Source organism: Haliaeetus albicilla, chromosome 9 (genome assembly GCF_947461875.1).
Source record: "Haliaeetus albicilla chromosome 9, bHalAlb1.1, whole genome shotgun sequence".
NCBI classification, from domain to species: domain Eukaryota; kingdom Metazoa; phylum Chordata; class Aves; order Accipitriformes; family Accipitridae; genus Haliaeetus; species Haliaeetus albicilla.
Genome location: NC_091491.1, coordinates 8,977,352 through 8,999,003, shown reverse-complemented (window position 1 = coordinate 8,999,003; position 21,652 = coordinate 8,977,352). Strand labels below are relative to the sequence as shown.

Below are 21,652 nucleotides of genomic sequence, written 5' to 3'. Positions count from 1 at the left end.
CTGGAGCAGTTCGTGAAGAACTGCAGCCCGTGGGAATGGCCCACGTTGGAGAAAGTTCGTGGAGGACTGTCTCCCGTGGGTGGGACCCCACGTTGGAGCAGGGGAAGAGTGTGATGAGCCCTTGCCCTGAGGAGGTGAAGCGGCAGAAAATAACATGTGATGACCGTAAACCCCATCCCTGTCCCCCTTGTGCCGCTGGGGGGGCTTGGTGGAGAAATCCGGGAGTGAAGTTGTGCCCGGGAAGAAGGGAGGGGTGGAGGGAAGGTGTTCTGAGATTTCGTTTTATTTCTCATTTACCTTACTCTGGCTGATTTGTAATAAAAAGTGAGCTAATTTTCCCTAAGCTGAGTCTGTTTTGCCCGTGATGGTAATTAGTGAATGATCTCTCCTGTCCTTATCTCGACCCGCAAGTTTTTTGTTATATTTTTCTCTCCCCTGTCCAGCTGAGGATGCGGGAGTGATAGAACGGCTTTGGTGGGCACCTGGCGTCCAGCCAGGGTCAACCCATCACACTGGTGTACATCTGTCTTGATTATCTCTGCAAGGTCTGCAGGGATTTGCTTTCTTTTTGGCTTCACAAAGCTGCAGCTTCTCATCATTCTTCACCGCTTGGTTTGGGCTGCCTTTTGGCCAGTGGATGTCTGAAAGTAGTTCTCACAGATGCCAAGAAGCTCTTGTGCTTCTCTGAGGCCTGATTCCTTGCAGCAGCAGTGTGAGTGGAGGTAGGCAGGAGGCAAACTTACCTTCAGGTGCCCTGCTCCATGTGTTGGGAGTGAGCAGAGCTGAAATGAAGGCCAGCGTGCTCCGAGTTGAATTGCTGCATCAAAAATGAACCCTCTGGCTGCTCTTCCACCACAGCAATGAGACCTGTAAGTGGCTGGCTCCTTAGGTCTGAAGACCCATGTGTTGCAAACCACTTTGTGCTTGTGGGGCTCGTGGCAGCTCAGATGTTGGTCCAGTGCATGGCTGTGGGATGCAAGTTCCTCTTCAGCTTCTCCAGACTGAAGGTGTTGGAGTGAGCTGGCTGGATTTGGGGCAAGCGTCTCCCCATGTATAGGAAGTTGATAGGGTCAGGGTGGGGGTGTGGAAATATCTCCCTCATGTCAGAACAGTGGACTAATGCTGAGTGCTTGGGTAAGTCATGCAGACCCAACTGCAGAATAAGGAGCGCATGAGAGACTCCAGGATGGAAATAGTCATAGGCTGTATTTGCTTGGTGTGGGGAGACAGCTTGGGCTCTGGAAGGGACTTGCTGACCTAATATTTCAAAAATGTCATTCGAGGAGCTGTTCAGGATTTGGCAGCCCAGCCCAGGATTTGCCGCTTCTCTCCTTAAAGGGAGTTTCTGGTGCCAGTTGACAGCAGTCAGAGCAGATTCTTCACCCTGGCTGTGCTTCTGTGGGGGATCACCCGAAGGAAACACAAGACAAGCACAGGGTGATACAAGATAGGGCTGGATGTGCAGCCCAGCTCTGCCCCAAGGCAGGACTGGCTTCCTGGTGGGGAGTCTGACCTGAGCTGAAGGATGCTGGCGATGGAGATGACATCCCCTCTCCAGGCAGCCTGTCCTGGTACATGGCTGCCTGCACCATTTAGAAAATTTGACCTGATTCCTGACCTTGGTAGTGTACATTAAAGCGGCAGACTAAAGCCTTCTGTGATCTTTGGGACCTGACTTGGTGAGAGTGCCTGTGGGTCTTGCGTGGTCAAGAGGCACCTAATGGCTGTGGCCTTCAAACAGGGTTTCAGTGTGATGTCCCTGCCGGTGCACATGCTGGCATGGAGGACACCATCCACAGGCATTTGAAGAAGTCTCCAACTCTGAGCCGCAACAAAATTGCTGCCTGAAGCTTTCCATGCAAATGCTCTTTATAGTTATTATTCACTGTGACTTCTTTTACTGCAAAGGCCCTTGGTGCCTCAGCACAGGGCAGGTATGTTCTCAGAGGCAGGTAGGGGAAGCGGGACACGGTGAGTTGAGGACAGCGTCATCCTTCTTAACCTGGGAACTGCAACAGATGAAGCTGTAAAGTCACTTTTCTGGGCAGCCTGTAGCAAAATCAGGAAAGGAAGCTGGATTTGCCAAGGCCCAGGGCCTTTTAACCTCCCCGTCCTTCCTCATAGGAATGTTTCTAGTTACCCAAATGGAAGAACCAAGCAGTAAACTAGATTTGCAGTTTTTTATTTTTCAAACAATGCCTTGAAATACTTTATTGAGCAGCAAAATTAATTGCATTCACTCATCTCCCACTCCCATGTACAATACAGAGAGATTTTCTCCAGAATCATATTCCTTTCAAAAGGGTATTTTGTACCATGCTCTGCTCAGCGCCTGTCTGGGAAACGTGCAGCCATTTGATAAATATATTGCAAAAACCACTGTTAAGTGGCAGCCTGCCTGCAACAGAGGAGTAGCTACAGGAAAAAATGGTAAATAAGATATGTGTAAGTAAATTAATTTTGCTCATATAAGCTTGTTTGCAGCTTTAGTTCATGTCTGCAGCATAATCCTCTGATGTACAGCAGGTGTTTAGTGTTGTGGGGTATCAGGCTGCTGACTGCATGAAGAGCATCGGGCTTGTAGAAGGCAGTGGTGGTGTCTCTGTTTCACTGGGACTTCCCATTGCAGCAAGGCGCGGTTGTGTTACAGCCTGACAAACTGCAAATCCACCGTTGATTTTGCCTTGCAGAAATAAATAATTGCCTTTTGTACTGAGTTTTATGCACAGTAAGACTGGTCTGTGTGTAACTGATTTGCTTATTCAGAAACCATTGCTTTCCAATACACTTTTGGAGGATTTATCAGTGAAAAGGAATCCTTCAAAACAGCAGAACCTGAAACAAAGCCCAGCTCTACAGATGAACAATTATTTTCTTTTAAGTCTTGCTGGATTTTTTTAGCAGACTTCTAGTAGCACTGTATTATTTGTTGTGATGCTGTATGGGTCTATTTGTTTTGATCGGATGAACTGATTTATGGGGTTTATCTTAAGTTTATTTAAGTAAGTTGTGAATTAGCAGAAGATTTATTTTGCAGCCTGAGCTGTGGGTTAAAGCTGTGCAAGTGTACTTCTGCTTTTGATGGGGTGGCACCCCAGGGTTCCTGGTCTGGGCAATGAAGAGCTGTGCAGGCGGCTTACGCTAGCATCGCTGTTTGCCGGGACCTGGCTGCTGTTCCCAGCGCTTCTGGCTCTTTTTCCTGTTGGCCGAGCAGTGTGAGATGCCCAAGTGTTCAATCCAGGTGGGTGATTTGTGGGCTTTCACAGCCAGCTGCACAGCAACACGGGCAGATGCTTCCCTCCCCTTGCCCCTGCATGTGGGGAAAACATTGTGGCAGGAGAAAGGAAGAAGGTGGGGGAGCTGCAGACTTCAGTTACAGGTAGATTTTCCTCTTGATGCTCCCTAGGAGTGAGGTGAGCTGTGACTGTCCAGAAACTAAAGCTGCTGCAAGGAAAGGCCTTGGGTTTGTTTCTCTGTAGGCAGAAGAGCAAATCCAGGCTTTTAACGCAGGGTGGAATCAGAGGTTTCCTCCTATCCCTTGTGCAAGTTGGATTAAATGGTGAAAGCACTTTTACTCCCTCCCTCCCTTCATTTAAAATTTTTTCCCTGATTGAGGGGAACACACAGGCTGGACTGCGAGGAGAGCTGCAGCCCAGCCCCAGTGGCGCAGGAGATGTCTGCTGATGGCGGAGATGTGGACTGGTGCTTTCCCAGCCATGCAGAGAAGCCCTGGGAAGCTGCTGCCCCGCAGGCAGGGCTGGAGGCTGGTCTGTGCTTCTTCCTAGGGGCTGAGGCACTAATCTTCACCCAAAGCCAAGCGCACAGGCATTCCACGAGGAGTCCTCACGAGTGTCTGGTTGGGAAATGTGCTGCTCTGCAGGCTCTGGAGTGCAAGGAAAGCCTCTTCAGAGATAGCAGAGTGGCCCCAGGCTTGCAGTTGCCCTGACCTGATGCTCCTAGGTCAGCTCAGAAGCTTTCCAAGTGCAAACCTCGCACGAGCATTTTGCAGACAGCAAGCCCTCTGTGGGCTTCCTGTGAATCTGTTTCGAAGGACAAGGTCATCGCTGAGCAAGTGCAGGGCTGCAGCTGGCTTTCTACCTTGAAGCCTGGTTTGGGAGAGGAGGGAGGCCTAGCAGAGGGGAGGCTTGTGCTGCTTTGCCTGTGGGTTTGTGGGACCAGGTGCAGTATGTGTTGGACCAAACCTTGCACCCCTTCCCTCGCTGCTGTGAGCCACCCCCCAATGCCTTCATCCTGGCTCTGAAAGGGATTTGTCCTTTGGGATTGAAGGATTTAAATATAGTTTTAATAGAAGCTTTTAAAGCTGATCTTACCATTTCATTACTGTTTTGAGTGAGTGACACTTCTGTCAATTTGTTTCAAACAAGCCTTCAGAAAAGGCAGGAGAAGGGGGGAAGATTATTCCCGGGTGGAGAAGGAGGGGAAGGAGGTGAACAGCGGACTATGGGGAGGAACGTGTTAGAGTTGGGTGTTCCCTTTCTGTGACACTGTGTGCCCAGTGTGTGTCCCTCTTGATTGGCACCTGACCTAGGGTGAAGCCTCCCATCCAGATCTTTCTCTAGTTTCCTAATTGATATAAAAGATTGCTTGAGCTTGGCTGCTGCACTTCTGTGGGCGACTTGGGAGGTCGTCTCTCTTTGCAGCAGAGTTCAGCTGTAGTGTATTTAAGTGAGCATTGTTGGACAGCTTCAAGCTGGGCTCAGCCTTTGCTCCATGCTCCTCAACGAGGGTGTCGTGTGTGTTCCGAGGCTGATGCTGGATGGGGGTTTTTGAACTCGCTCACGCCCACCCTTCCTCATGTAAATTAAACGTAGCCAGCGTGAAAACAGGGCAATGCAAGTGTCACCTGGCTTGCAGGGATTTTTATGCACAACCTGCTTTGTGTGTAGAGAACCAAAGGTTGCAATATTTCAGAGTTAAGTTGACATTGAAATTCACTGGATGCAGTCCAGGATGCTGTGACTAAAACTAAGTTCTTCCCCACTGACCCTAGAAACTGGGAAGAGGGTTGAGATGATGCATCCCGCAGCACTGCATCTTCAGGGGTGATTAAGGGATGACAGCCATGTGCTGAAAAGGATCATTTCCTGCTCCGGACTGTGCTGGGAAGACTGAAATCTGTTTTAAATTGAAACTGAAATTAGCATCCAGGAAACAGTGATTTTATTCAGCAGTTTTAGCTTTGTATTGCATTTTTGTGTTTGGTAGGTCTTTTCCAAAGGAAAAGCTGATTCCCACATGCTGGTAATCATTAAGCATTGTTGATTAGCAATTCAGTGTAGCTTTTATACATGGTGGGCAGCAAGGTTAACGTGTGTTTGCACACAGGCTGCAACTGTGGGGGGCCAGGGGTGACCCTGGAACCAGACTTGCTTTTAAATTCTGCGTTTGCTGTTGACTATGTTGCAAATAACTGAGAGTCTGGAAGTCACCAGCCATGGCTTGGTTTCCAAGCCATTCTGTGACACTCTCTAGGGCCCTACAGGGCAAGGGAGAGAGTACTGTGGAGCCCTAAATGGCTATGGATTTGTTGTTATGCTCATTGGGTTTGGATACGTACCAGAAGCTCTTGTACCCTATAGATAAGAATTCAAGAGGTAAAAAGTTTGACCCTTTACCCTTGGCTTGTTAGGAAGCTATACTTCTCTCTTTATTGTAAGCTCTGGTTGACCGTTGGTCCAGCTACAGAAGAAGTTCTCTTTAGCTGTGTCACTTGTTGCACATCAGATAAAAATCTCATCTTTATCACTTTCATATCTAGCTCGATGCTTGGGTTTGCCTTTCCTGCTGAGTGTTTGCAATTTGTTAATAGCCTGTCAGCGTTTTGCCTTCCGTTTCTTTTACACTGGAAGAAGCCAGCATTTGTGTTGAGTGAACATTATTATTCGGTTTACCTCTGTTTGTGTTTCCTTTTAGGAATTTCATGGAGAGATTCCTTCATGCCACATGCTGTCTGTGAGTGCTAGCATCGCAGCTCTCTGCAGTGCCATCTGAGACCATACAAGTTGGACGCAGTGATGGAGGACTCTCCAACAAATGCCATGGATGATTGCATAGACATGTGTTGCAAAGACACGCAGACTGAGCTGGCAGAGCGGGTAGCAGCCATGGATGTGGCTGTTGGCCCAGACAGAAGTGACCAAAATGGTGAAGACAACACTGAAGAAAATGACACAGTCTTTTCTGATAACATAAAAGACGTCCAAAGAAATGGAGTCAACAGTGATGTGGGAATGAATGAACTGCCTTCCCAAAGGTCAGAAGATGCTCACTGGAGGCATGTTCCCAAGAGACCTCCCACTAGACCCGTCCTATCAAGTAGGAAATTGTCTCTTCAGGAAAGGTCATCAGGAGGTTATTTGGCTTCTAGCAACACTCCAGGTTATGGTCCTTATGCCACAGGACCATCGCCACGTATAATGAGGAGACCAACGATAGAGTCCAATCGGGTCTCCATATCAGATTCTGAGGTAGGCGTGTTCTCCCCTATAATTGTGGTGTCAAGGTAAGGTAAGTCTTTCTTAATTGGTAACGGGAGTCTTCAGTCTTTTGGAGTAGTAGATCTGAAAGCACCACTTTTTTCTAAGGTGGAGGGTGGGGGCAGGGGGGGGAAATCCCTAAACCAGGGACTGTATTCGTGTGGAATGGCTGAACACCTTTGTATCTACCCCCCAGACCTCTGCTGGGTGTAGCCCTGGTCCTGACATTGGCTCCTGCAGCCCCGCACCTGCCTGGGATAGTCCTTTGAGGGGCCAGGACCCTCTGTGTTGTAGCAGTAGCATGCAGAAGGCCTGTCAGGCTGTTTAGAGAGAGGGCTGTGGCCAAATGGCTTTGCTCTCGTGTCCCTGCTGTATGTGCCCTTCGGGATTTTATCAGTCACGGCAGCTTTGCTGCTGGTATTTTACGGATTTAAGCTTCTGGAGATTATGTATCTCCTATTGTATTTTGCCATTATTGAAGGCATGATTTAATTTTATAAAGAGCTTAAATGCATTGGTGTTTCCTACTCCTGTCAGGATTTTCCTTTGTCTTTAAAGCATTGGTAATAGCAGTGGTAACGGCGGGCTGTGACCCCCTCTCGTTCAGAGGAGTGTCTCAGGGTGGCTGAGGTTGTTCCTGCTCGTCCATCTTGCAGCTGCTCTCCCAGTACCAGACCTGGGCTCAGACCTGTCCCAGAGGTGTAACATGCTGTTAGTGGTCAAGTGTATTGATGGAAGTGGCTGCTGGTTGCAATTCCCTGTGTTGCGCCAGGTGGGGAAACCTGTCCCTGTCTGCTGTCCTGGGGAAGGACCAGAAGGAAGGCATCTGCAGCTGCAGCTTTTCTTTGCAGCCTTTCTTTTCCACCAGCATACATGCTGTGACGTGTTGTCACAGGGAGCAGAAAGAGGGGCTGCTCGGACCACGCTGCCTGGCATTGCACTGAAGATGCTGAGCCTGCAGCAGTGCATATGAGAAAGGGGCATGCAGATCAAACAGACTTCAGCAGGGCTTACTTTGAAAGCCAGGCATGATGGAGGTGGTATAAATGGGTGGTTCCTGAAGGCAAAATGTTTTGTAAAATGCTACTGGCTGGGGAAGGATTTTAGGTAGGGAATGGGCTGTCTGGAGTACTGGAGAGGGAATGTCATCTCTGTGGGGCTGGCAGCTAGTTCGGGAAGGAACACAGGCTCACACCTGAATTATCCCCCAAGCCCAGGCTGTGTGTTGCCTGAGATTTTTATCTGCTATTTGTGGAGGAAAAATCCCCAAGTTTTCCTTGCATCACCATTTCTCTCCAGATGCTCACCCAGTGAATTCACCTCTGCTGCTGTGCCCAGGCACTGAAGCAGGACAGAGACAGCAGCTGGGGGCTCAGGAGCAGCGTCCATCTAACTCTTCCTCACCTAGGCGATGGGGAATATGTTGCTGAACATGGCTCTGCCCGTGCCACTGCGACAATATGTTGCTCTTGGGCACTGTGCTGCTCCCAGCTGTGATGCCTAAATCCCACCGCAGTCCCGCCCTGTGTCGTAAGGGACCGAAATCACTGGAGTTCAGACTTTCGCCAGTGTGGGTCCAAGTGACCTGGAGCTTAACATCTGTGTGGCTTCGTGTTTCCCTCCTGAAAAGTGGGTGTTTTCCCCTTGCACATCTGAGAGGATGGGTGCTGTGCACAGGCAAATCAGCTGTTATCCTCTGGGAAGTTTTGCAAGTCACATTAGCTGTAAGATGGGTCGTGGCATCCCCAGCTGATAAGAGGATATCTGCAGAAGGTGCATTGCAGAGATTGCAGCTTCTTTGACGGCAGCCGTATGCTTTAATAAGGGAGACGAGGAGGGAGAGGAGCCAGTTCTTGGAAGCGGACGTGACTTGTGTGCCAGCTCTCCCATCCTGCAGTACTTTGACTGTGCCAGGAGTGAGGCTTGTCTGAAATCTGTTTCAAAGTAACTGCAGTCGAGTGTGACTAGCACATTCCCATCTGCAAGCAAATTCAAAATACTCTGTCCTCTTCCACAGCATCTGCATCCTGGGGAGCAATAGTTACTGCCTTGGGGTAGGAAATGCTTAGTTTGAAATGCAGATGTGGAACCCTTCATTTCCCTGCTCCTGCAACAATTCTTTATGCAGTACTGTGTTTTTAATGGTCACTTTGATATAACTATTTAGAGCCCTGCTCTGGTGCAGCCCAGATGCTTAACAAAGCTGTGCTCATTGGAAACCATCATTCATATTAATGGAGAATTGCTGCAGTAGGAGGGGGAAGGGAGCCCAGGCGAGAGCTGTGCACGTTTGGAGGTGGGTGCTCACCCTTGCAGTGGTGCTCCCGGGAGCTGTGCTTCATCTTCCCAGCTTATAGAGACAGTATCTGTATTCTGTAAGGAATAGCAAAAGGACTAAGAAGATGCATGCTTGTTTATAGGATAAAGTTTGAGGCTGGCCACTGAATGATGAGAAGTAAATGTTAGATGTGTGACAGCAAGGTGAGCGTGCAGCCTGGGTGCAGTCCAACTCCAGCATCCTGCATATGACCTACCAGTTGCTGCTAAGTGGTTGTTGTAGGGTTGTTGTGCTCATGGCTGTGAGAGGCACTGGCAGTCCACATCTGAGCTATACAGCTGACTAAATACAGCAGGGAACTCAGAAGACAAATGGAGAGCAGATCGTCTGTTACATACATTTGCTCAGTACGTTTGCTTTAAGCAATTAGCAGATCCTTGCATGTGGGCAGGGAAGACTGAGCAGAGCCAGGATGTAGGGGCAGGGCTTCTAAGATTTATGGGGGACTCTCTGTTGAGGCTTGGTCCTATGGGGGATAAAATAACCCTGTGATGAGAAATACAATTATGGCGTACTTAGCGGCAGCTGCTGTCATGTTTTCTGTTGATCATTTTGATACGAACACCCTCAGTGAGCAGGGAGGCTGTAGGTCACTCTGACAAGATCCAGCTCACTAGTCACGGTATTGCCCCTGGTCTCCCTGCAAATGACTCTGACACATCTTGTTCTAAGCAAGCTGCACATTTGTACTCTAGTCCATATCTCTCACCTGCTTAAAGCTATTTTGGAGTTGCTCCTTTCTCCTTGCATTGAGTATCTGGCATCATCAGACAGTGCCTTTCAGGTGGTAGGACATTCATTGCTCCAGCTTGTGGCTGCTGCCCGAGTGAGTTAGTCTGTGCAAAAATGAAGATGAAATTCATGAGCATTCAGGCTTTATCAGTGGCACATGTGCAGGCGTCATCCATCAGGAGCAGAGATGGTTGGCACAGCTGCATATCAAAATTTCCTGTGCTATGCTGATAGCCACCTAGGATTGAATCTGCTTTCCCTCTCCAGTGATAGCAGGAGTGGTGGCTCATTGCCTTGCTGTCAGTTGTTCTGTATCCTTGACTGATCTGGAGAAATAATGGAGATGGGCTATGGGGAAACAGAATATGGGGATAAGGCAGAGGTGAATTTTCTGTTGTTCTCTGCTGAATTATGGAAGAACTATGTGTTCAGTTAGAGAGGCACTGCTGAGCTTTTTAATGCTAGTTTAATACTTGTTCACAGGCTAGGAGGAGAACTTACATTCAGGGATCAGAGGGCCAAGAGCTGAAGCTGAGCCTGTGACACTGCAGGGGGATTCACCTGGTGCTGCGAGCAGGCAGTGAATCATGCTGTCCTATCCCCCATGACCAATACCCCAAATGCCTGCCTTCTGAGTGGAGTTTCTTGGGTTTATTATTTAGGAAGACGATGGCTCCTGGGCCAACATGGCTGCAGCAGAGCCAGGGCTTGTTGTCTTGCACAGAGGCAGTCCTGATCAACCAAGCAGAGCCAACAATTAGCTAATTGCCCTGGGACAAAGAGTTGGCAGCTGCTGGTGTCTTGTAGCCACTGCTGACAACTGGATCTGCAATATTAACTCTGCAAGAGAAGTAACCAGTTCTGCTCTCCTGACAGCATTACTGTGTACTTAACCTGTTCTGTTGTATCTTTATCAAAATTGATCTGTAATTTTAAAAATTTCCTGCTTGTTCCCCTCGTTTCTTAGATTATTCATGGACTATGGCCTAGAAGGTCCTTTCAGCACCACCTTCTCTGGTAGGAGTGCCCGCTAGGCTCTTGGGATTTCTGCTGCCTTTGCTGCCCATCAGTGCTTTTCTCTAACAAGGGAATGGCTTTGTCTTTAGCTGTGGCACAGAAGTGATTCAGCTGAAGCTACTAAGGGTACATAATGCTGCAGAGCTGAGGCACAGGCCCCAGAGTGTAGGTTACTGGCCCACATTGCCTCTGTTGGTGTGACATTCCCAGCTCCTGTTTGGTGCTGGCAGCATGGCGAGACGAGAGGGCTTTCCTGGGGCTGCTAAAAGCAGTTTCTGCTTTGCTGCATGGTTGATGCTCTGGTGCTTGTATGTACCAGGGCAAGGCTCTCTGTGAACATGTTCATACAGACCGATGGGCATCTTGTCGCTGTGTTTGACAGAGCTTGTCCTGCCTAAAATGGCAGGGCTTGTGTCTGTGAAAGGGTAGAGGTGCTGCTTGCTGGAAAGTGGCATTTGAAAATGTAATGCTGTTTTTTTTTTGTTCTGCCATCCCAAACTAACCTTTTTAGGTAGACAAGAAAAGTCTCACTTGGAGAGTAGCTAGAAGAATAATAAAGATGTCTTTTTCCAGGCTTTCTCCCCAGCCTGCCAGCACAGTTAATTGCTTTACACTTTCTCTTCCTCCAGTCTCTTCTGGCTGAATCGTCCTTTCTTTTTCACATGTTCCCTTTCTCACCCTGCATCCACCCACTCCCTGGCATCCTGGTTCTTCTAGCCCCGGCATCCATGCGGTCTCTCCAGCCTCTGGGATCAGCAGGAGGTCGTTGTAGCTCCTGTCGCGAATAAGTGGTTTGGGTGACTTAAAGAATCACAAGGGTATTAAAGGGTATTAGCAAAAGTGTTTTAATAGGAGTTTATAAAAGCATGACTTCACAAAGTTCGATGGCAAGGTTCACTCTATTACTTAATACGTGGATGAAGGAAAGGAAAATCAAGTTAGAATCAAACTAGAACGATTTATATAGAGACCGAAGATGCAAAAGGGTAAAGAAGACCCTCCCGTTGAGTCACAAGGTTCAGAGAAGACCCCCTTGCTTTCTAAACTCCTGATGGAGCTTAGGTGCAGCTAGGTCCAGTCTTAGTCTCAGACCTGGGCAACGGTTTATGTCTAATGTAAGGAATACAAAGAGTAAGGAAGACCCTCCCATTGAGTCACAAGGTTCAGAGAAGACCCCCTTGCTTTCTAAACTCTTACTGGAGCTTAAGTGCGGCTGGATCCACTCCTAGTCCCAGACTTGGTCAACGGTTTATGTCTTAAAGGATTATGTGTGTAGCAGCAGTCTAAGGTTCATACACAGTTTAAGGTGGATCACAAGATTTAGCAGCACTTCATCATTGACTAATTTAACATTTACGAGGTGATTCAGTAGAATTTACTAGAATCACAACAGTGATTTAATTATAGATTCAAAATGGCAATATTTATACTATACTTGCTACCAGATACCTAGGTCAATTCACACACACACATGCACACAGACACAAAGATACATAAACAAAGGTATACCTGTTAAAAATTCCCCTTGAGTGCAGTGAAAAATTCAGTTCAAATGTCTCTGCATTTCTAAATGGGTGAGGGTTGAGCCTCAAGGAGTGAAGGGTTTCTGCCCAGGTCCTGTCACCAGCTTTTGGCAATGGTCCTCCTAATTTCACAAACTGGAGAGTTGGCAAGCTCTGAGAGGTGTCCCACTCAGAGAGCAATGCTGGTCGCAGCCCACTGCGGTCCAGGAGAGCTCAAAGGACCTCACTTAGGACCGCTGTTTATAGGTTCATGAGATGACTGGCTTTAGTCATCAGCAAATTACTGGGATTCTAGTAGCACTGGTACAGTTCCACTTGAGCTACAGTCCAGGTAAGGGATGTTCCAAGGCTGTCAGGGGTTGACTAGTTATTCCCGCTCTTGTTCCCTGCCTCAGCCAGGCAACAGGAGTTCTTGGTACGGTCAGTGCCTCTTTCCACCTTAGCTACGCAAGAGTTCCTGGTATGGTCAGGGGACACTTAACCGCCCAACTCATTACACAAAGGCCAAGGCCTAATGGGAATTCCTGAGATCATAGAATGGCCAGGAAGGAAGGGGGGGAATGCACCACCACAGCTCCTCGCTGCCTGGGCAGCCCCACACGTGGTGGTGGTGGGCTGGGGCTGTGTGTGCTTTAGCAGGAGTGGAGAGGATGAGTCGGGCCAGTGCGTTCTCCCTTCTCGGTGCTGCTGCTAGCCCAAGCACGCAGGGAGGAGGACGAGCTGACAAAGGGAATTTTCCTACCCTTGATGTCCATGGCTTATCCCAGAGGCATGGAAAATAAATTGCTGCTTTGTCCTTTCTTTCCTTTGCTTTCCACATCTTTATCATAGGCCTCCTGCTTGTTTGCCCAACTGGTTTGAGGCAACTGGTATCAAGAGCTGTGAGAGGCAGTGCTTCAGTGCCTGCCTGATCCAGATCTCGCACTTTTCCAGTCTCTGGGAGCTGCCCAGTTTTCTTCAGAAGGTCATGATTTCCTTGCTGTGCACAAACGTAAACCCAGGTGGGACCAGGGCAGTGGCAGGGACTGTGTTCCTATGCAGCTTGGGCTGGAGCACTTCCCCTTCCAGCCCCACAGTTCCCCAAACTAATTTTTTCTAGAGGTCTTACTGTGGTGCTCAAACTAGAGCTCTCTTGAAAAGATCAAAGATACTTGGAAAACATTTCTTCAAAGAAGATTCACCCCCAGGCATTGGTAATTTCTTTTCCTTGGATTAATTAAACTTTATTTAAAAGTTTTCACTTCCAACTTGTCTGAGGGCAAGGTTTGAGGGAAGGAGAAGGCCAAAGCTGGAGTTGCAGAGGGGCTGGAAAGGGGGCTGCCTTCGTCCCACTGGTTCCAGCCCCCTTTTTTTCTTCCAGCCACTCTCCCAGTGATACCCCAGGGACCCAGCAGGTGCCCAGGCTTCTGTATCCAGCTTTGGAGTCTTGGGTGGGTGAGCCCAGACAGCAATGCTGAGCCTTGGTGTTGTACTTTATGCCCACCTGTGGCCAGTGCTCTTGCCAGCAGCTGGTTGTGGTGCTGGGCTTCCAGTTTTGCACTTGGTTTTAGATGTTGTTTAAAAATCTGTTTATTTTTCTAAACTCCATGAGCCCTGGGCTTGCTATGTGTCCTTCTCTGTCCCTGAACAACTTTCTAATTTGTATCCATTGCTAGCCCTAATACCCCTTTTCTGGCTTTTATTTTCATTTTGTCTGTTTTTAGAACTGCTTTCACTTCCCCTTCCAGAGGGCATGAGTTTAAACCAGTTTTGTCTTCATTACTGGCTTTTAGTTCCCATTTTTCTTTTCCATGCTTCTCTTTAAAGTGTATCTCTGAATTGCTGAAACTTGTCATTCTTTTCAGATTGGTGAACTTGGCTTCTTTTAGGGGGCAAAATTCTCCATTATATATGTATGTATGTAGGCAGTCTGATTGTTTTCAGAAATGTCTTTCTTTGGAAACTAGCTCTGGCTCTTCCTTCCCATTCCCATGTCCTCCTCCTGGACAGCAAAAGCTCAATTCTCAATTTCTCGGGGTTTCTGTCACCCAGCAGTGGCATTTATGGAATTGGGCCTGGACTCTGGACTTCACACCGCTTTATGATTTTTGATCAATTTTTATTTTCTGTGGCATTGATTCCTCCCTTCCCTCTCTTGCATAATACTTTGGACATGTTAACAAATGGGGCATCTTGTTTTTTAAGGCGGAACAATTATTGCACACTGGGACAGACACAGTAGCCTGATTTGCTGACAGCTTTTCATTAAAGCATCTCATTAAGGTTCTTGCTCTGTTCATGTTTATCAGCAGTTGCAAGTATATTGGCGTGATGAAATCAAGAGGATTGTACAATGTTATCTTTAAGAAACACTTGGCCCGAGATAGGTGTTTCTCTCCGATAAAGGAATAGTACAATTATCCCACTTCCTGCAGGAGAACCAAATAACATAATAAAAACCCTGCCAGTCTGCAGCAACACGTGGCAGGAGTTGCTTGAGCTGTGAATTACGGTCTTTCTACAAGGAAAAAAAAAAAGGTAGAAAGCACCTATAATCTGGTTTGATTTTTGCTGCGTTCAGCTCAAGTGCTTGAAGCATCGCAGAAGCTAAGATGATAGTGCTTCTCACCAGTAATTATCTGAGTGGAGAGTGATGGAGGTGTGGATCAAGTAGGGATGCGGCAATAGCACATATAAACTCTCAGAGGCTGTGCTGCAGACCCTGTCATTGCCTTTCCTTCGGACCCTCTCTGGATGTTTCCATCCCAGTATATATCCATCCCTTTTAAAAAAACCATTCCCCAAAGGTGGGTGTCCTGGCATTGCTCGCAAGCTCCATTCAGCAGGAGTGAAAGACAAGAGAGATGCTTCAGGTGATTGGTCTGGTGTGGGATAAGAGTGGTAATTTCTAGCCAGAGGTAAGAGGGAAGGTGGGAAGTTGATGGTCAGAGTCAAAGGAATTGATGCCTCAGACACAGGGACAAGGCATAGCCCCTCCTCAGTTGCACTAAATACTTTGTAAGGGGTTTTGCCCAGCTGGATGGACTACATCCTGCACAAAGGACTCTGCTCCTTCAGGAGGAAGGGAAAAAATGCTGCCGTGCCTCCTTTGACAGCATGCTGGCAAGAAACAGCAGCAAACTTGGTGCTTTAGAGATTCCACCTTAGCTTGAAACAAGGTACCAAAAAGTCTATGGCTACATGTAAAACGCTGTATTGTTCAAGTAATCCCTACTCCAGGGAGGAGGCCTGATAACAGGACCTGGTCATTGCAAGTTTGCTGGTTTGAAGAGCAGGACATACTGAGGTGGTTGGAGGCTTTCTCAGAGGGGTGGTCACTTTTCCTGCCTGTCTCAGCCACGCTGGTGAGCGTTTCCCCATCTCTGCAGCACTGCAGTTTTGCACAGGACAAGGCGAAGGGTGCGAAGCTGAGCACTGGGAAACCCAGGGCAGGAGACATCAACAGAAAACTGTTCCTGCTTAATTTGTGAAAATCGCCACGATGCAAAGCACAGCCTCATGCTGGGAAGTGAATCTGCTGACACAGTGTTTGCAGGAGAATTTGTCCTCCACGTGTCCATACTCTGGGTTCCTGTGTGCTGTCCCCTCCTTTGGGGAGGGGAGTCCTTTCTACAAAATTCAATGGGATTTTTCTTTTCCATGTATTTCAGTGGCCTTGTGCTTTACATCTTGGCTTTTGTTGGGTCATGCTCTCTCCTCTCTTGTTGCTTCTAGTTCTGATGGATTGGTTTTGGCCTTTGGAAAGATAGGTGCTTTGCTAGCAGCAGAGTTAATACACTTCTATGGCCCCATTACTCACAGTTGGCTCTTCTTGCCTGTCAGGGTGGTGGAAAAAACTTCCTTCACTGGAAACAAGATCAAGATTTAAATCATTCCTTGTATTCCTGACAAACCACTGCTTGCAGGCTTTAAAAGTCATCAGTTCCCGATTCCTTTATTCTCCTTCACTGTGATGATCGCTTGCATTAGTGTTTTCTGGTTGGTGATGGGGAAAAGTCAAAATTATCATTTACCATATCCATGCTCTAATGCAGCTCAAGAGTCTCAAGTGTTGCTTTCAATGGGGATGCTGCATGGGACTGGGGCTGTAACACCCCCTGTTCTTACAGAGACTGAAAGCATCTGGCACAGCTTTGCTGTCCTGGTGCTGCTTCTGTAGATTGTAGGGCTATTTTGAGGTTTATGGGAAGGCTAATCTACCTGTCTGCATGTTTTATTTCAGCTTTGTTCCCAAAGAAGTGCCTGGTGCAGAGGCTGGAAGTGAATTTCCAGCCTGCTTTAGTGCTTGGCAATTTTGGGGAGAAATACTGTGTTCAAAAATGCTGTCTGGGGGAGTGTGTCCCATCTAAGGCGCAGCCCACACCGTGCGCTGTGGTTGGAAACTCCCCCCTTCCATCATCCCACCGAGTTTGGGGCTCTCCCCTCCCCTGCAATGCAGTGAAGTGCTGTGTGTTAAGTCCAAACCAAGGCAAAAGCCACTGCAGTCCACCCTCCATGGTGCCAGCACTGCAGAGATCCCTGCAAGAGCACCCTGACTCTTTGCCAGGAGCTATGCATTGCAGCAAGGTGTGTGCTGTCCTCCCACGGACCCTGTCTCAGTGGCTGAGCCAGGCAGGTCCCCTGGGTGCTCCCCGGCAGCCGCAGGGAGAGCTCGGTGCGGGCAGTGCATGCTGCTCATCCTGCACTGTTGGTCTTGAGCCCCTCAAGCTTCTGTGGCATCTGGGATTTTTTTCTTGTAATTAATGAGGGGGAGGGGGTCAGCTCCAAGTGAAGTGGTGGAGGTTTTGCTGCTGCTGTGGAAGTGTTTCCCTTTAGGTAGTACAGTACTAAAGGAAGGGTGGATTTAACATCAGATGACTGCGTGGCTCTTCTGTTCCGCCTTGCTTTCCAGCAGTCAATGCCTGTGGCCACCATCACTCTCTGCACTCTTCCTCATCTGTTGAGTAACTCAGCACCCCATCATGACATCCTTGTCACAGCTTGCTGGGTGTCTGCATCCACCACCTTCCCATCTCCTGGGGTTTCAGTGCTGGATAGTTTGCAAACAGAGATCAGATCTCCTTAGGGGTGATTTGTTTTAGCAAATACTGTATCAGCTTAAGGGAATCTACTGTTGTTTGTGTTGCATAGCAAAGGAGCTTGGCTCCATGTGCTCTCCTCAAAGAGCATCCCATGATCCAGGTGAGGGTTCCTCTGGGTGCAGTCACAGCTTTCATGCATGGCCTGCAGAGGGTCCCTGTCTTTGCCAGGCTGATGTTGGGAAGGGCATGGGCTTGTGCTGTGACCCTGGGGCTGCCATGGGTGCCTGGGTGCTGGGAGCTGCCAGGCTGTGAGACCCCCGTTGAGTTGGGGACAGGTGTTTTTCTACTTGGTATTCAGCACAGTCCAATGTAGATGGTTAATGTAAAGAGGCCAGAAGCTGCTGTCAGCCTCATTGGGCTGAATCCGGAGTGATGCTGGGGAATAGTGGTGGAGGCGGCCTCTGGTGTTAAGCCAGCGTAACCCAAGTCAGAATTCAGCCCATAATTGCTTTGTCCTGGGCTGTCAAAAAAAAAAAAAAAAAAAAAAAAGCAGTGCTTATAGTGCAACATATAGCAGTTTAAATGAGATTTAGTCTTTCATTATTCAGCACTCTGCCTCTACTTGATACTGATTCAAACTCAGTAATTTCCTTTTACCAATACTCTAACTTTGTTCTCCTTTTGATCTGCAGGACTGCGTGCAATTAAACCAGTACAAGCTGCAGAGTGAAATAGGGAAGGTACGTTATTGGAGCTCATGTTTGTCATAAGCAACCTGCATGCACACACACAAGTATGGGTGGAAAGACTGTGCCAGCCCAAGGGATCTTACTGGCCAAGACTCCTTGCAACTTGTGTTTGTTTTGGGTTTTTTTTTTTCATTTGTTTTTTGCCTTATTAGTTTGAGCAAGTTTTGTTCAAGGTCAGAGTGGAGCTACTTCCTCTGAAATCTAAATTTATTTTCCTTCCCTCTGAAGGTGGTTAAGCTGGCTCCCTTCCAGGGTGTTTGCTTGCCAAATGTAACACTAAGAGCCTTTGATGCATTAATACAACCCAACAAGGAAAGAAAACCAAAAAAAGATCAGGGCAGGTGTATGGTCCCCATCAGGACTAGTTTAAGTTTTTAAGTCCATGAATTAAATGCTAGTTTAATTCTAGTCCATGTTTAAAAGCTGCAGAATGATTCAGAAGAGATTCCTCAAGTTATTTAGAGGTCTGGGCTGGTGAGCAGTTCAGACACCTGCACATTTGGACGTCTGCCACCATTGCAGATGGGTCCGCGGGTGACAGTGCTGTCTGGAAGCTGTACCTACCTTTGCAGTTGGAACACTGCAGTCAGAAAGGACTGCACCCTGAGCTGCAGAGACCTTCAAGATCTTCATTAGCCCAAACTCCTCTCCAAAGTGAGAGGCCCCAGGCTGTGGGAGGAGGCACCCTTCCTGTGTGGGCAGTGGGCTGTGTGTTTGGCTGCTGGCAGTCAGGGTGTAAGGCTAGAGATAACACTGCTAGTAGTACAGCAGATATCATCTGAATCTCACATACAGCCTCAGACCCAGTTATGGCTCTTGTCATTGGCTTAAGTATGTTTTAAGGAGAGTGTGAGGCCTTCTCTCTGGTGGATTTGCCCCTGCCTCCTCTTTCCCTGTGGGTCACAGTGAGCAGATGGGCACCCTGGGGTTGGTGGAGGGTGTGCTGGACCTGCTGTGCTTCTGGATCAGCCAGATGGCTTGTCTGTCTCCTCTGAGAACAGGACCTTCATTCCAGCCCTCAGGGAAGACAAGAGAAATGTTTTGAAGGCTATAGTGTTCATCCCACTCATTTATTCAACAGGCATCTGTCAGCAATGATACCTTGCCATGGTGTCATGTCTCACTTGCATAAAATGTATAGTGTAGACGCAGAACTGCAAAAAAAGTGACTAGGATGGAGTTTGGCTTCAGGCTGTTGCTGGAGCTGTGGATACAGCAGCAATCCAGGTCTGCATCTGCCTGGGCAACATGCAGTTGGTGGAAAGCAGGCATCTGGTCCTCACTGAACTCCATCTCGTGACAGCAAATGGACAGGTTTTGTGCTGAAAATGGTCTTGCGCAGAACTACAGTAGAAGTGTTCATGCAGAATTTCCAAACTTGCACAAAAAAAAAATCTTCTTGAAAATTATTCTCTCTGCTCCCCACCCACATTTGAGTGAAGACAGACACAGTGGCTTTGGCTCAGGGCAGGAGGTGATGGACTAACACTCAACTCCTCCAGACGTTGTTAATTCTCAAATGCCCTGTGGCTCAACAGAGCTGCCAAAACGTACGACCTCGCTGTGGGGTCACATCACCTGCAGACTTTGCTCAAGGGTAGGTATGGCCTGGGGCCTTGAAGGGTTTTTTTTTCCCCTGTCTAAGGCCACGGTCTACCAGCTTTGAGCAGCAAGGAGACAAGGTGAAGCTGCTGAACTGACTGCAATTTGTGTTTATTTTTAGGGTTCCTATGGTGTTGTGAAACTGGCCTACAATGAGAACGATGACAAGTATTACGTAAGTGTCTCTCTCCTCCATTCCTCGCTGCCACCACTGCTCCTCATTCCCCTTTGCCCTCCTGAGAGCTAGGTCCCCTCTGCCTTGCTGCATTTAGCATATGCATTTCTGATTTGGGTAGCATGCAAGGAATTGAACCTCCCCGCTGGGCATAGAGCTGCTGCCTCGGTGTCTGGTTGCGTGCAGTTCCGAACGGGAGGGAAATCGGGTGGGCTGCCTTTATATAACAGGCGGGGATCTTGGAGGCAGGCTGCAGAAGCGTATCGCTGATTTGTCTTGACATTTTCTAGCTATGAAGCAGGTCACCTGAAATTAGAGGCATGTGGGTGGTGGCATTCAGCACCTGCTGTGCATTGGAAGCTCGGCCTGGAATGAGCAGGCATGTTTTGTAAGGAAATGGGGGAATTTATTAGAAAGATGCTGAATAGTGTGGTCTAGCTGGGCAGTGCCTGGCTCCCCTGCATCTTACCGCCTTGCGGGATGCCTCCCTGTACACCAAACGGAACCTCACTGTCAGGTCAGGATGTGTAGGGTGCAGGGCAGAAGGCAAACCTTGGCTTTTAAATCCTTTGCTGAGCTGAAGCCAGAGTTGGAGGGTTTCAGATTCAGAAAGGCTGCTTATGCTGAAGGCTCCTTCTCTGTCCCTCCTCTTTCAGAGGCATGTGAATCCTAACTGTCCCAGCTGGGATTCCTGCAAAATCTGTCTGCAGATGTGCTCATGTCCCTGGGCTTGCCCTGTGGCATGTTTTGTTCAGGCTGAGAGCAGGAGCTGGACAACTGGCAAAAGGAAAGCTGCCTTGCTGTGTGTGGCTGTGCCTGAAGGCTTGTGGAAACAGCTCTCAGTGGTTTCTCGTGGATCCCAGGGCAGGTATCTGCTGAGCAGAGCTCAGTGGTTGCAGTGCTGTTGAAACCGAACCCCGCTGCCCTCAACACAGCCCTGCCAGTTTGGCCCTGCACTTCAGCTGCTGTTCCGTACTATATTTGGTGAGAGGGGTCCTGCTTTCGCTGCTGTGATGGAGTGGCCTCACATGGGTGAAAATGGGCCCATCAGAGCACTTGGGCAGACTTGTGTGCTTCTCCCTGTCCCAGTGCACAGAGCTGTTGGTCTTCACACAAAGGGGAATAAGAATATGCCATGGAGATATAAAGCGTGCTCATTCCCTGCTACTCCCCAGCTAGCTTTTCCTCCCTGACTCTTGGATTTACAAGTGATATACCAGGTTGGAGGGACCGGGTGGGAGTTGCATGCCTCTTAGTATTCATTAGCCCTTCTGTGCTTCCAGTGGGCATGAAATTGCAGGAGAAATGTCTTGAAATGAAGGATGGAAGAGATGAGACAAAAATCTGGACAAAGTGCCCTGGAGCTGGCCAAGCAAAGGAACCACAATTCTTTCCATACCCTGTGCTTTCCAAGCTGACTCACCCTCTATACCAGAGTGGTTGCTGTTTCCGATGGCTCCCTTTCTCCACTGCCCTCCGAGTCCTCTCTCCCATGCCCTGCAGCAGGACAGTTTTGTTCTGCAGAAAGCAATGGTGCCAGCTGTGGCTTCCCGGATCTGTCTGTTGCACCAGCGTAGGCAGTGCCAAGACCAGTGGCTTTGCTTTGAAAATTGTAATTTTGCTTTGAAAATTTACATTTTGGCACTGTCCTTTTGTTCTGGGAATCCTGATGCTGTGCTGTGCGCTGCCCAGGGCAGGCAGAGTGGTTGTCACAGCTCGGCAGGGAGAGGTCAGTTTAGGATAGCATTGCCTGCTGCGTTCTTGTCCATGTTTTGGATGTAGGTTAACGCCGTGGATGTAGATTTAGCTGGTCAAATCAAAGCCAAAAGTGAAAGCCTGTGTCCAGGTTAGCCTGGTGTGTGTTAGTTAATCCCCACTTAATCTCCATTTCTTTTTCTAATCTAAGCAAACACTTTAAAGCCACTGCAGCCCGAGAGTGGCTCCCATGCCTGGGCACTTCTGTTTCAGCCTCTCTACCTGAAGAGGGAGAGGGTGTAC

At 48.4% G+C, this 21,652-nt stretch overlaps 1 protein-coding gene across 5 annotated transcripts in view; it reads left to right on the top strand.

The window, feature by feature from the left end:
* The window catches only part of CAMKK1 (calcium/calmodulin dependent protein kinase kinase 1), a 113,665-nt gene that overhangs the window by 38,764 nt on the left and 53,249 nt on the right, over positions 1-21,652 (top strand). For all 5 annotated transcript variants that reach the window (XM_069791449.1, XM_069791450.1, XM_069791446.1 and 2 more), the window contains exons 2-4: positions 5,935-6,488; positions 17,821-17,868; positions 19,601-19,654. In XM_069791449.1, the coding sequence (XP_069647550.1) occupies positions 6,036-6,488; positions 17,821-17,868; positions 19,601-19,654 (555 nt within the window). In that variant the 5' untranslated portion in view covers positions 5,935-6,035. The remainder of the gene's footprint in view (positions 1-5,934; positions 6,489-17,820; positions 17,869-19,600; positions 19,655-21,652) is intronic.